Source organism: Moschus berezovskii, chromosome 10 (assembly GCF_049115385.1).
Source record: "Moschus berezovskii isolate FMDL1 chromosome 10, NW_MosBer_1.0, whole genome shotgun sequence".
In the NCBI taxonomy this organism is placed as follows: Eukaryota; Metazoa; Chordata; class Mammalia; order Artiodactyla; family Moschidae; genus Moschus; species Moschus berezovskii.
Genome location: NC_142469.1, coordinates 101530024 through 101545198, shown reverse-complemented (window position 1 = coordinate 101545198; position 15175 = coordinate 101530024). Strand labels below are relative to the sequence as shown.

The following is a 15175-nucleotide window of genomic DNA, read 5'->3' as shown; positions in this document are numbered from 1 at the left end:
ACAGAATTACCTGGTACCTCTGGCACGTTAGAAATTCTTTTCCTAGGTGAATATTACTTTTTGATTTAAATGTACCAGCTGGATGGTTGCTATAAATTGTGTTGTGTTTAGAAACACCTTCTATATTCCAAGGTTATAAAAAAAAATGTTGCCTATATTTTTTCCAAGTATTTAAAAAAATAAACAGCTTTATCATTGTCCAAATTAAATTGTTCCAACACATTTAAAGAATAATGCACTGTATTCCTTTGACATTTACAGTCTAGTCTATGCCACAGTCAAGCGGCGAGTGTGTGTTTTACAGGTAAGCAGTCCCTCACGTTCTAGGCAAGAAAGAAAAAGGTCACGGTGGGTCGTGGGGCTGCTGCACCATCATCTACCACTACGCTAGCCACTGCACTTGCCTCTGCTTGCTCAGTAAGAAGCTAGAACCAGACGGGGCCCCAACAACCTGAAACCTTAGGAGTTTTAAGAATAACAAAAGGAAGTGCTATTTTACATATTAAGTTAAAAACGTGTGAACTAACTACCCTGAAATGCAGTATAGCTTCAAAAGTCAAGGAGGGTTCAGATAAGTTAAAAAATAGCAGGCTCAAAGTAAGTTATTTATGAACATCTGCAGGTGGAATGTAACCTTTTAGAGAGATCTTTCTAAAAATATGATTTAAAAGAAAGACACGACAGTCAGAAAGATGGATAAGCAGCAGCTGAATGTGTGGCTTTAACCTGCCTGTGTGGGAAGAAAGCCAAATTCAAAACAAGCGGGTGCTGAGAAGACTAAAAGGATACTGATTAGGAAGAGTGTGGTGTACTGAGCTGAGGGCAGGGGTGGGGGTGCCTGCCTGACCCACGGGCAGAGGTGAGGGCTGGCTCCTTCCTCTGATGCATAGCAGGCAGATTCTTTACCAGCTGCGCCACAAGGGACGCCCTCCTCTGACACACTTGCCTCCAAACAAACTGTCCTCCGGGGGAGAAGGCAACGCCAGAATCACTAGAAAAGCCCAAGAGGCATATCCCTGGAACAAAAATAGTATTTTCTAACCAATGTTCAGAGAATGAAATAATGGAAAAACCTGACAGCAACATATTCCAAAGCTACCAATTAACAACAGTATTTATAAAACATACCACAATCTTGGTCCACTTAAATTGTTTTTACGCCCCAGATAACTGAGACCATGCTGCTGCTGCTAAGTCGCTTCAGTCGTGTCCGACTCTGCAACCCCACAGACAGCAGCCCACCAGGCTCCACCATCCTTGGGATTCTCCAGGCAAGAACACTGGAGTGGGTTGCCATTTCCTTCTCCAATGTGTGAAAGTGAAAAGTGAAAGTGAAGTCACTCAGTCGTGTCCGACTAGTAGCGACCCCATGGACTGCAGCCCACCAGGCTCCTCTGTCCATGCGATTTTCTAGGCAAGAGTACTAGAGTGGCTTGCCATTGCCTTCTCCGAACTGAGACCACAGATGGCTGTTAAAAACACTTTTACCCTATTTAAGTAAATTCAAAAGCTCAAATTAATTAATTACGGTCATGAAGTCTGTCTTTTGTTACTCCTGGTTTCAGTTTATTTTTTCTTTGCTTTCAAAGGATCTTATTAGATTTAATGTCAGATTGGACTAGTAAAATCCAACCTTTATAAGTTGATTGTATTTTCTTTTAACCAACCTAGAAGAAAAATTAGACTTATGTTGACCAGTTTATATTACATTTAAGTAGTGAGAAATTGGCTTCATAATATAACAAAATTTGAGATTGATTTTAAATTTGTGTTTATGAGTTAAACTGCTTCAGCCGATCCTGAGCTAATGGTTGAAACAGGTCCCTGAATTAAAATATAATAAATAGCTCTGTTTTGTTTCCTTCACTTATTTTATGATCATCTCAATATAATTCCCCTTTATTGAAATGCTATCCTTTACTTATTAATGTGGTTTCACTGGTGTTTTTGTATAATTCAGTATAATTCAGTGACGCTCAGCTGGGTTGACTCTGCCCATCTGACAACATTTGGAGACAGTTTTGGCATCAGCGTGTGGTGAGGGTGGTGCTACAGGCCAGAGACGCTGCTGGTTATCACAATGAGGAAGTGTTGGGCCCCAGATGATAACGGTACCCAGGTTAAAAATCCCTGGTAAAATGTCAAGTAACGTTTAACTGGGCTTCCCTGGTGTCTCAGTGGTAAAGAACCCGCCTGCTAGTGTAGGAGACGCAGGACATGTGAATTCGATCCCTGGGTTGGGACGATCCCCCGGAGAAGGAAATGGCAACCCACTCCAGTATTCTTGCCTGGAGAATTTCATGGACAGAGGAGGCTGCAGTCTATGGGGTCACAAAAGAGTCGGATACAATTTAGCGACTAAACATCAACAAGATTTAACTACTATTTCTTCACATTTTATCTTGAGTAAACTTTAACTGGCCAACATTCTCAGGTATTATAGATTAACAAAATATAAGAGAATGCTCAACTATGGTGATAACTTCACCTCCAAATTTTAAATATCTGAGACAGACTAATTTGTAATTAGGGATGTCCACAAAAGCTATTTTAAAATGTATAAAATCTGCAATTAACATTTAGTAACAGTACTTTGAAAAACTCCCTTAAAAGGTTAAGATATAAATATCCTATAAGCAGATAACTGTGAGATGATTATTAGGCTTTACACTATTTAAAGCCTTTTATGTAGTTAAAAATATCAAGAGGTATCTCCTAAAGCCCATTCATTTCTAAAGAGGTGAAGTGAAGTCGCTCAGTCATGTCCAACTCTCTGCAACCCCATGGACTGTAGCCCACCAAGCTCCTCCATCCATGGAATTTTCCAGGCAAGAGTACTGGAATGGATTGCCATTTCCTTCTCCAGGGCATCTTCCTGACTTAGGAATCGAACCCAGGTCTCCTGCATTGCAGGCAGATGCTTTACTGTCTGAGCCACCAGGGAAGCACCCCTTTTAAAGAGGTAGGAAGCAGTAACATTTTCAGATCCATCTTCTTAATTTTCTTGTTGACGCTGGCTCTGGATAATCATTTAGCAATAACTGAACCAGGCCAAAGTATTGGAGCTTCGGCTTCAGCATAAGCCCTTCAAAAAAATAATCAGGGTTGATTTCCTTTAGGATTGACTGGTTTGATTTCCTTGCCGTCCAAGCTCCAGTACTTTGGCCACTTGATGTGAAGAACTGATTCATTAGAAAAGGCTCTGATGCTGGGAAAGACTGAAGGCTCCTGGAGAAGGGATGACAGAGGATGAGATGGTTGGATGGCAGTACCAACTCGATGGACACGAGTTTGAGTAAGCTCCGGGAGTTGGTGATGGACAGGCAAGAACGGCGTGCTGCAGTCCATGGGGTCGCAAAGAGTCAGACACGACTGAGTGACTGAACTGAACTGAATCAGGTAGTCACCTAAGTTGGTCAAATTCATTAAAATTAATATTAAAATTTCAGTACATTTTTCTCAAGTTATCCCGCTTTTCCAAGTTTTCTAGAAACAGTACAATAACAGTACCGGCTACTGGGTCTGCGGCTCCCTTCACGTGCTGCACCTGCAAGAGGGGGAGGCTCACGCTGGAAGTGCAAGTCGTGAGCCAACGTCACAGAAGTCATGTCCTGCTCCAGCCAGAGCTTTGACACTGACCGCCTCGCCTCACAGAGGACCCTTTTCCTTCCTCGCCCTCACTTGCAAGGATATTCCGTTTATGGGGTCTGTGTTCAACATGCCAGGCTTTGACAAGCAACTCTCAATGAACACCCTGCCTTCTCACTAATAATCAACGCTATAAAAATAGTCTGCAGCAGGTTTAAGAGGCAAGGTCTTTGTTAGAACCCAGCAAAAGAATGCCACACACATACCTAACAGCTATTTTGTTCGTGCTTTCAGGGAATAGCAAGAGCTTGACGCATCACGAGCTTCACACAGGTGCTCTGTTCTGTCAAGCCAGAGTATGATTTACCTGGTTGTTGCTGTTGCCAGCTGATGCGTTGGCTTGGGCTGTACTTGCTGACAGGGAGTCGAGGAAGGCTTGGTCGGCCACTGAATTTCCACAAGCAAACTGATCTTTTCCATCACTGGGCAAAATCTGAACATTAGGAAGGACACAGTTACTTACTTTCATAAACTATAGAGTTATTTCAGAGGTAGAATCCCTGATGGCAAGTAAGAACTATCAAAAGGTTTCTATTCTTTTTTTTTGGGAAATCAGTAGCATTTTATTTTATTTATTTATTTTTAATTTATTTTATTGGAGGCAAATTACCTATGAGCTCAAGAACATCTGCCCTAACGATTCCTTTCTGCAAGTGCGCAGAATTCTTTAGGAAAATGCAACTAATACCAGGATCAGCTTATCACATTTTTCTTGTTCAGTTTTTAGGATCCTGAACACACGGTGTACAGAGGTCACACACGACATGACATGAGACGCGTGGGCTGGGTTCAGGGACCGGTGAATCCTCTGATAGTGTCTGGAACGGTGGGGTGCCTGCCTGTGCACATGTCGGGCTGGCCAAAGAGTTCATTCGGGTTTTTATAGAAAAGATGTTCTAGAAAAACCCAAACAAACTTTCTGGCCAACCCAACATTGCAGCAATGTCATCAGTATTGTCTGGAGCGCTCAAAATTCCCCACTGAACTCTCAGTCAGGGACAACAGCCAGCCTTCCCGTTTTGCAAGCAGCGCCCAGCACACACCCTCCCAGGGCACATGATCTCTCTACTGGAGGGAAACCCAAGGCAACTGTCCCTGAGCTACACTCCAGTTTTACTCACAGGCTACCAGGCAGCCTCAGTTTCTTGCTATCACCCGGGATGAGAGGCAAGTTCACCACAGACCGAGGGCTCCGTTCTGCATGACCTATGGACAGCCAGCAGGGGGCGCCAGGAGGCTGACTCAGAGAGCGTTGGTCAGCTGGGTGGGGTGTGTCCCCATACCATCCTTGGTATTTATCACTACAGAGTTTACACCAGGCAACAGCTCACTCAAGATCCTGGGTCTTTGAGAATGGGAGAAGGAACTAACAGAGAGGTCCCAGATTAGCACAGGGAAAAGACAGTGACCTCAGACAGTCTGCTACCTGCACTCTGAATCCACTCTACAGTAAACAGTCTGGTAGGCAGCAAGCTACTACACAGGATCAGAAAAGGAAAAACAGAGACTTTTATTCAGAGCAACTAAAAGTTGCTATCCTTGGAAGGAACTTCAGCTAAGTATTTGGAGTCACTCTCTGGCGTACAAGTCTGTAGGTAATATTTTTTCTTGGTTCTTCTTCAATGAATTTTCTACATTTTATATAATCAGCATGTATTATTTTTACAATGGAATTTTTTTCATTAAAAATAAAGTTATCTTTCATTCTTGTCCTTTAAGTTGATAATTCGTAAAAACACATATGACAAAGAGCAGGTTTAATTAATAAAGGAGAGTCAATTCTCACCTCAACGTAGTCTGTTGGAACAAGCCCTCGGTCTCCTTTGCTGTTTCTTCCTTCCAGCCATCCTCCACCAACATCCTCGAAAAGGTTAAAAAGAAAAAAAATGATTAGAGTTGGAATTTCCTGCAGAAATTTGGCTCTGGGAATTGTTATCCATAAAAAAAGTAATTAACATTAACCCATTAACCTTTTCATTCCTATGGGGCTAACACTGTTAAAAATTTCAAATTCTTAAGCTTTCTCTTTATGCCAGAAAAGGATATAATTTAAAAATGAGAAAAATCAAACTTCAACAATAATTGACCAGAGAGAGAGAAACAGAATGCCAAGATTTCGTAATTTCTTTCTGTTGACTGGTCTGTGGTAGACTACAAAAATGGTTTGCAACTCTGACTGTCAAGGGGCAGGATGCACCCCCACTTCCAAAACCTGCACTGTCCTTCACGACCTCTTCGGCCAACAGACTGAGGTGCAGACAACACGGGGTGAATGCAGAGCCGGCCTCGAGAGGCTCTGCACACTTCAGCTCACTCTTTATTTTTTCCAAAAGAGCTGGTATTTGGGTCGTCAGATGATGACAGAGACAAGGCTCCGTCTCCCTGGTGGCCCACCCAAAGCCAGCCGACCCTCAGCAGGAGAAATACCGACAGACGAGGTCGTGGTGGCCTGCTCTGCCCTAGTCCCGTGCTGGGCAATGCACACCCATGGGTGAGCCCAGGTCAGGAGAACCACCCAGCTGGCTTGTGGATTCCCAAGCAACACAATCAACTGTTTAAGCCACTAAGCTGATCGCCGAAGAATTGATGCTTTTGAACTGTGGTGTTGGAGAAGACTCTTGAGAGTCCCTTGGACTGCAAGGAGATCCAACCAGTTCATTCTGGAGGAGATCAATCCTGGGTGTTCATTGGAAGGACTGATGCTAAAGCTGAAACTCCAATACTTTGGCCACCTCATGCGACGAGTTGACTCACTGGAAAAGACTCTGATGCTGGGAAGGGTTGGGGGTAGGAGGAGAAGGGGACGATAGAGAATGAGCTGGCTGGATGGCATCACCGACTCGATGGACATGAGTTTGAGTGAACTCCGGGAGTTGGTGATGGACAGGGAGGCCTGGAGTGCTGTGATTCATGGGGTTGCAAAGAGTCGGACACGACTGAGCGACTGAACTGAACTGAAGCTTTGGGATTGCCTGTTATCTGGAAAACTAACTGGCCCAACCTTCCTGAGCGCTCCTAGATAAATAATGTTGATAAACTAAACAGTAACGTACTCTATACCAGGATTCCCAATTTTCAACGTTACCTTTGAAAAGTCCTACTGCTTCCCTTTAAAATAATAAGGGCTATCTTAAATTCATAAACCATATCCTAATTAGTTAACATCTACCTGAATCTAGACAACACATTCTTTTAAAGTCATTTTAAACGACTTTGTCCATTTCCTGACCACAACAGCAACTTGAATACTATTTTACCAAGAAATTCAGAGTGCTTCTTCATTAAAAAAAAAAAAAAAATCAACAGTAAATATAGAGCTTTCGTGTCTTCTATGATTAAAAATAGAGCCTATTTACTTATACACACCTGGCATACTATATAAAACTATATATATTTTTTTCTAACCAGCAATTCTTTTTTTAACCATCAGTACTGCACAAGCAACAGGAAAGGAATTCATGTGGGTTTTAAAAATCAGTCTGTTAAATAAAATCTTAAACATAAATCCTTAAGGGACCAATTTAAACGTAACCGTTCTCTTACTGGATTTGTAATTGTGATGATTTCACCTTCAGTAACCGTCAGTTCATTATTTCCAGGTTCAGCAGAAAAATCATACATAACCCGAGCCTATTGGAAGTAAAGAGAAAAAGAGGAAGTTACAAATGTAAACGTAACAGTAAAAAAAAAAAAAGAAGAAAAGAACCATCTATACTGCTCACTTTGTGAGCAGCATGTCATGACCGTGGTCGCGGTTGTTTTGGAACAAAGGAAGACATTGGACCAAAATGATTCATCAGCCCTGTTAGTGAGGGAGGGCGACAGCAAGAGTCAGAGCCCTGCCCTGCTCTGGGAGGGGGAGGTTTCTGGTTGCTGCCCACACTGCACTTAGAGATCCGCCCCTGAAGAACTCAGAATAAGCCCATTTCAGCAAGGGGAAAAGAGCACACGTGGCCTTCCTTGCAGACACTGCTCACGGTGGGCACCCAGACTCTCAGGGACTGTGGCATCTCCATGTGAGTATGTACACACATGAGATGCACAGTCTTTAGATGAACCTCCTGCTATTAAAACTCTCACTGTTCTTTACTTAGGGTAACTTTGATGGTGCAGCAATCCTAGCCAACTAAAAACACAGAAATCTGAGCTGTGTGCAAGATATATTCATACTCTTCTACTAGAATACTTTCTACTAAGAAGAAGAAAGTGTTGGTTGCTCGGTCGTGTCCGACTCTCTGCGACCCCCTGGACTCTAGCCCACTGGGCTTTTCTCTTCATGGGATTCCCCAGGCAAGAATACTGGAGTGGGTAGTCCTTTTCTTCTCCAGGGGATCTTCCCGACCCAGGGATCGAACCCAGGTCTCCTGCATTGCAGGCGGATGCTTTACCATCTGAGCCATATGAAGACTTATCTAGGGCTCTGGTATACTTGGGTCAGGTAACATGAGCAGATGTGATTTTCAAATTTTTTCTTGCCATGGAATCTGAATCTCATAGAAAATAGACTGACAGGAAGCTGCTCTGGTTGATGTGAGGTGGGGCTGCTCTCAGGCCCTTCTTCAAGCGGATGCTTGAGGCACCAACCCTGGGATGTGGGTTCCTTGGAATAACTGCACATATTCCAAGAGAGACAACAACCACTGTTGTAAAAAATACACATGCTTTATACATATACTTTTATAATATGTGCATTTAATCCATCTCAAATTCTAAAGAATTGTCTTTTCATGGACTGTCTTATAGAAGGAAGTCTGTCTTACAAGTTGAGACCACATGGACCAAGGAAACATGGTTTGTTTTAACCTTATCCTGGTGCTCCCCGGTGGCTCAGTGGTAAAGAATCCACCTGCCACAATAGGAGCCGTGGGTTCGATCCCTGGTCAGGGAGGATCCTAGCGCCGCAGAACAACCAAGCCCGTGTGCACAACTGCCGAGCCTGTGCTCTACAGCCGTGAGCAGCGGCTACGAGAGCCCCGGCGCCTGCAGCCCAAGCTCCACAACAAGAGAAGCCGCCACAAGAAGCCCGTGCACCGCAGCAAAGAGTGGCCCTCGCTTTCCGCAAAAAGAGAAAGCCCAGGCGTCAACGAAGTCCAAATAATGAATATAAATACACAAACAGAATTATCTATAAAAACAGTAACTGTCCTAAGGGGCAAAGTCTGCCTACGGGGTTCACCAGCCAGCACGAGTGGGACCGCATCCCTTTAACACGTACTTGCTGCACACTGACCACACGGCAAGAGCTGTGCTGGCCACTGATCCTCCACACCCGCCTAAGGAGGCCTGAAACGCTGCTATCAGGGACCAAGCATTCACATCCAGTGGCAAGAGATTAGGGGAAAATACCCCAAATTCTAATTTACTTTGAAATACATCAAAAAAAATAAGATGAATCGGTGGATGAATGCGATGAAGCAGGTATAGTAATACTTATGGAGTCTTGATAGTGGGCTTATGGTGTCCAGTGGAAAATGAGTTCTACTGTTCTACATGCTGGAAATTTCTCATAATAAAATGTTGGAAAGAAACAAACAGTGATGCACAGCATCAGATCCTTTACTTTTATACACTGGCAGGGGGGACTGAGAGCCAGGCTCAGGCAGAGAGAGAATTCTCCAAGTGTCACCGCTTTCCTGAGGTCACTACAGGACAGTGGCCCTGGGCTGAGGTATGCTCCTCGTGCAGCTGCAAAAGGAGACGGAAATTGATTTGTCCTGTTGGGGACTAAAACATGCTTTTAAAAACATGTCAAACCAACCTCAATCCCTCACGCAATGAGGGCAGATAGGAGATAAAGGTCTGAGGAGGGAGAGGGGGGCTCCCCAGGCCAGGGCACACCCCCAGGACAAGAGCCAGACGAGGAACCCACTGTTTTGATCCTGCTCCTTGAGGATTTGTTAACGATTTTTTGATCCAATTAAATCCAACCAACCCTCAGATACAGAAAAGCAAAAGCCTCTCAATTACTAAACTTAACAACATGGTGAAACAGAATGTGAAACAAGTCAAAAATTAAAAAATGGAAACTCCCCTACACATTTAAATATTACTGAACATCTACCCACGGAAAATGTCTATAAACACTGTAGGTTTATTTTAAACTGACTTAGGGCTTTTTTTTTAAAACCTAGAGATGCTTAAGAATTATAACTGTGACTAACTTTGGGGACGATTTAAAAAGCACATCCCCAAATGAGCATAAATGTCAACAGGAAAAAAAAAATGCCACTGAGCTGAGAAGAGCAACTCGGCTGCTCTGGTGAGCAGGTTTAGCGCAGGCTGGAAGCCCGCCAACACCACTCCTCTCCCGCCTTCTCTCCACCGCCGGTCTCCTCGCCTTCCCGCCTTTGCCGCCACTACAGGATCCACGCAAGCAAAGACGCCGACCTCAACTGCCAATCCGCCGACTGTTTCTGATGTGGTGGTTAAAAGAATAGGTTGTTTTTCTCACTCCCCTTTCCAGTAGTAGCTGTACTTTAAGAAACAACTCCAAGCATTTCAAGGGCTAAATTTCCACAGTTCCTGGTCAGTCAGAATTGGTGGCAACCATTGAGAATGGCTCCAAAATTAATTTTCTTCTGTAAATTTTTTTTTAAGAATAGACTATCAATAAAATTGATACATGCTCTTAAAAATGAAATGGGTTGAGGTGTGTTCTGAACATAATGCAAGCGAAGATTTCTAACCGGCCAACTGGACGAGCACGGCGGCTTGAGAGACTTCCAAGACAAGGAGAAGTGTAAACATAAACTCACTGTGTAGGAATGTGTTTCCAAGACGCGAACAGAGTGATCTTAAGTCTCTGTGTAACAAAAGGCAATTACGCAATCACAAGGGGGAAGAAATCCTTCGGAATACTTACATTAAACCAATCAAACTGGACCATCCACTTCCGTGTCACTCCGCCCAGCCTCCACTCCACTCATGCACAACGATTCTAGAAATGCTTGGACCAAGGGAATCCTAAGGCCATGTTGTGACCAAACTGCTGGAGGCTGGGATGACTCTAAGAGACTTTCCACCCAGACTCACCCAGATCAAAGCTTCTTTATGTGGTGTATAGAACAATCAGATGAAAGCGTCTGAACAGTTCTTGGATGTGGTGGCATCAAACTGGGCATATCACACATAGCATCACTATTACCCCAGTCACTAATATATAAAACGAGCTACTAGGGAAAGAACTTTGCAATTCACATCAAAAGGTTTAAAGAGAATCTAGAACTCAAGAAAAAGACCAGCAACCCACCAGAAAAATGGGCAGAGAAACATACGGTTCACAGAAAAAAATAAATGGTCCTTATACCATTTATGTGTGGGGAAAAAATGCTCAATTCCACACATAAAGGAAGTCAAGTTAATCCGGCAGATGTAGCCAAATTTCCCTTCGTTGGGGACTGTACTATTTAAACCTCTGCCAGCAATATGAAAGAAATGGTTCTCCCCAGCTTCACAAACAGAATCAATCACCCAACCTTTGTATTTCCGCTCATCTGAGAAGTGAGAAATTTTGTTTCAATACAGTTTTCAAGATCCATTTACCCTTAGATCCAGAAGTCTCATTTTGAGAATCCATTCTCTACATGCATGTGTGTACCAAGTCATTCAGTGCAGCACTGTTTGCAATATGAAAAGACCGCAGAACACCCCTGTAGGTACTGAAAGGGAATTAGTTACATAAACCATGGTATATCATCACAAGAAGACATGCAGCGATAAAAGACCTGGAACAGCCTCTATGTACTGTATCATTAACTGAGGAGAGCTAGCTAGCTGCACAACAGGGCGTGTAGCATGTTACTTTTTTCACAGGCAGAAGAGTACTTATGTTTGCCAGTACTTCCATAAAGAAGCACTAGATAACTAAAAGAAAGTCTTTCAAAATTGGTTGCCTATAGAGATGGGAGAGGAAAATGAGTGGATAAGAATAGTGTGATTTCTCAGTTTATTTCTTATCATTTAAATTGTGTACATGTATCACCTGCCAAGAATTCAAAATGAAGACGGGGGGGGGGGCGGCGTCATTTATAGAATCAGCAAAAGATAAACTAGTTAGGAATAAAGTAAGGAGGTAAGTAAGGAAAAACTTTACAATATTCCTCAAAGACACAGAAAATGGGAAAAACTGAGGAGTGTGGCACACTGTTTGCAAAAATGGCCACAATAAATCTTCCCATCCCTATCTGAATACCCTCTGCAAGGTGACTTTGCCACTCCTCCCAGTATGAAGTGAAGGCTGTTTCTCCACCTCTTGACTCTGGACTCGTTCACGCACTTGCTTTGGCCGACAGCGTAACAGCAACTGTGATACAAGCAAAGGGCATGAAGCACCTGCCAGGTGGGGCCCGCCCTCCCTGTTGCCAGGATCACCTCCCCGACCACGTAAGTCTCTGCAGAAGAGAGACCACCGTCCCACCCCAGCCATCCCAGCTGCACAAGGTGAGACCCCGGCACATGGGCGAGGCCACCCACGGCCATCGAGGCCTGGGAAGGCTTTTCAGACCACAAGAACCACTCACAGCCAACCTGAAGAGGTACAGGGAATAACATGCTGTCTTAAGTCATTCAGTTTACAGAAAACCATGAAAAACACCAAAGGACATCTTAGGTGAATTTTTAAAATAATCTTGCAGTGGAGGAGGACTTCAAGTATGGAACAGAAATCCTGAAAAGAGAGAAATTTCTCTTCTTCCAAAATAACACATACCTACTAGCCTGGCAAAAGCCATTATCAACAAGATAAAAAAAAAAAACAAATGACAAGACAGGAAAAATATTTGTGACTTTTATCACAGACTAAAGGTTGTCTCTCTTACTCTATGAAGGGTAACTACGAATCAGTAAGAAATAAAAGGCTCTCAAAAACATAAAACCTCAGTTATAAAACTAAACAAATATTATTTTTTCACTATCAACTGGCAAAACAAAACAAAAACTTTTGATCACAACATCGTGTGGGTGAGGGTGTAGGGGCAGAGAAAGAGGAATTACACAGCGCGCTGTCAGTGAGAGGCAGCCTGGTTCAGTTCAGTTGAGTCGCTCAGTCGTGTCTGACTCTTTGCGACCCCATGAATCACAGCACGCCAGGCCTCCCTGTCCATGCCTGGTAGTGCCCATCAAAATCCAACTCAACCTCCAGGAATTCTTCCTCCAGAAATATTCACACATTTGCAAAAGGTTATTCACTGCAGCTCTCTTTACAAGAGCAAAGGATCAGGCCAGCCTGAAAGTAGGGATTGGTTAGTCAAGTAGGGCCCTGCCATGGAAGGGAAAAAAAAGAAGGGCTTATTTTTCACATGTGGAATCATCTCTAAAGTGTACATATTAAACGAGAAAACAAAGCAAAGTACACCATTATGTCAAAAAAAAAAAAGAAAGAAAATGCATCTGCTTATCTCTGTAAAGATATATAGAAGTCACATTGCCTCTAAGAGAAGACAGCTGGCTGAAGGAGGGACAGGAGAGTAATTTTCAGTGTTATTTTTATGTACTATTTTAAGTGTTGTTGTTGTTGTTTTTAATATGAACTTACTGTTCAGTCAAAAAAATTATAAATCAGAAGCACTGTCTTATGCCACTAACCCAGGAAGCTCAGAATCTTGCTGAAACTATTTAAGAATGTTTCCCCAGGTATGATAAAACACAAAATGCTCCAAAGTTTAACTCAAAAAATGACTGGAAGACAATCAGAATCTGTATTAAATTCTACACATTCCTGGAGTTCTCATTCTGTGTGCTATTTCTATGTGTGTGTGTGTGTGTGTGTGTGTGTGTAAAGGCTCTTTTACAACAACAAAAGCAATATAATGAAGCTAAAAAAGGAAAAGTTAGAAAATGTTCCTCTTTGCCCCAAAGGGCACAAGCGCTAATAGATTTGAAAGTACCCTTCAGAATGTTCTGCATTTGAGAAGCGTGTGTGCGTGTGCACCCGCGCGCACACACACACACACACAGAACCACCGTACCTGTACGCCTCTGCATTTCATGTTTTATCTAGTCTCCGGACTCCTCGTATCAGCACATCTACCCTGCTCTTTATCTGAGTTGCAGGGCTACTAATCCACCACTCAACCTCCAGGGCAAAGCACAGGAAAACCTACTTACCTGTGGTTAAGAAAAAAACTGCACCCCTCTCCAAATTCAAATAGCTTTACTGTGTTTCCCGATTATAAAATGACATGTGCATTACAGAAAAAAATTACCAGCAAACAGTACCTCAAGTCTCAAACTTCAGAGACAGTAAGTAGAAAACATATATGTTCCCAGTAACAGCAGTCTGTCCACGCCACCCCTGCACCCCAGCATGTCTTGACAATGTTTTTCATTTCTTCCCCCAAAAGGGGGATGAACTGTAATTACTGGCAACATAGTGATTACGAGCTGGCTTCAGAGCCAGACCACGAGTCCAACTCCCCATGCTACTGTTTCCCCAGCCTTGTAAACTTGACAGAATTCCTCAAAGTGTCCGGCTCAAATTCCTCAAGAATGTGATAAAGCCAACAGAATGTGCCTCGTGACACAAGTGATCAGTGAGGTAATGGATGTAAGGTGCTCGGAACAGTGACTGGCACGAAGGGCTCAATTAATGTCAGCTATCATGACCTCCGGCATTTTTCCTGAGTATTATACATCATTCTGCGTGTGCTAAAAAACCTTGCTGCCACACAAGGGAAACAGCCAGTGCCAGGTTACTGATTCACACAAAAAGTAGTTCGAGAGTCTGTTACTTCACCAGATTGAAGGAGAACCAGACCACCTGAGAGCTCAGCCAGAAAAAGCCCCCACCCCCACCTCGTGCAGTTTGTGTACGAAGTGGAGGCGTAACCCAGCAAGGCTGATGGTGGTCGACAGGGAACTCCTCAACCCTGATCATCTGAAACAGTATTAGAGTAATGAAAATTAATCAGGAGACCAATTCTAAAATAAAAAGAAATCAAGTTTCTCTGTAAACAATCACTTGATTTTTTAAAATGTAGGTATACAAAGATAATTGGGGGTTATTCTCAAGTGCAACAACAAAAAAAAACAAAATACCAAGTAGAAGCGATAAGCATGAAAACTTTAGTAAAGAAAGCCTTTTCAATAAAGCACACCGTGTTCCTGAGAACAAAGGTAAAACACCATAGAGATGCCTACCTATAAATATAACAACGTTTCATCTAAAATTCCAAGAATATTTCTTTTTGAGAAACTGTGAATGAACTTGTCCCAAAGTACTCTGCTCACTTTAAAAAGGGCACCTGAAACATACCATGACTTGAAAAACCAAAAATGACCAAACTTCACCTTTAGCACTTTAAGGCCACGAACAAAAATCAACAGCCAGAGACCATATGCTCAAGACTTTTAACATTTTCATCCAGCTCTAATATAAACTCCGTCTAGTTTCCAAAACGGCACAAAGTACCTTAAAATATTTATTTTCCTCATTAGAATGAAAGACTGTCCCTTAAAACTTCAGCTGTTAGTCTCTTTTGTCTTAATGCTAGTGATCACCAGCAAGGACCACCAAGCCCTTTACTACACT

At 42.9% G+C, this 15175-nt stretch overlaps 1 protein-coding gene across 2 annotated transcripts in view; it reads right to left on the bottom strand.

Moving 5' to 3' along the window:
* SNX9 (sorting nexin 9) overlaps window positions 1-15175 on the bottom strand; it is an 87276-nt gene that overhangs the window by 42626 nt on the left and 29475 nt on the right. For both annotated transcript variants that reach the window (XM_055432785.2, XM_055432786.2), the window contains exons 2-4: window positions 7192-7278; window positions 5435-5509; window positions 3956-4081 (exon numbers count right to left, since the gene is read on the bottom strand). In XM_055432785.2, the coding sequence (XP_055288760.2) occupies window positions 3956-4081; window positions 5435-5509; window positions 7192-7278 (288 nt within the window). The remainder of the gene's footprint in view (window positions 1-3955; window positions 4082-5434; window positions 5510-7191; window positions 7279-15175) is intronic.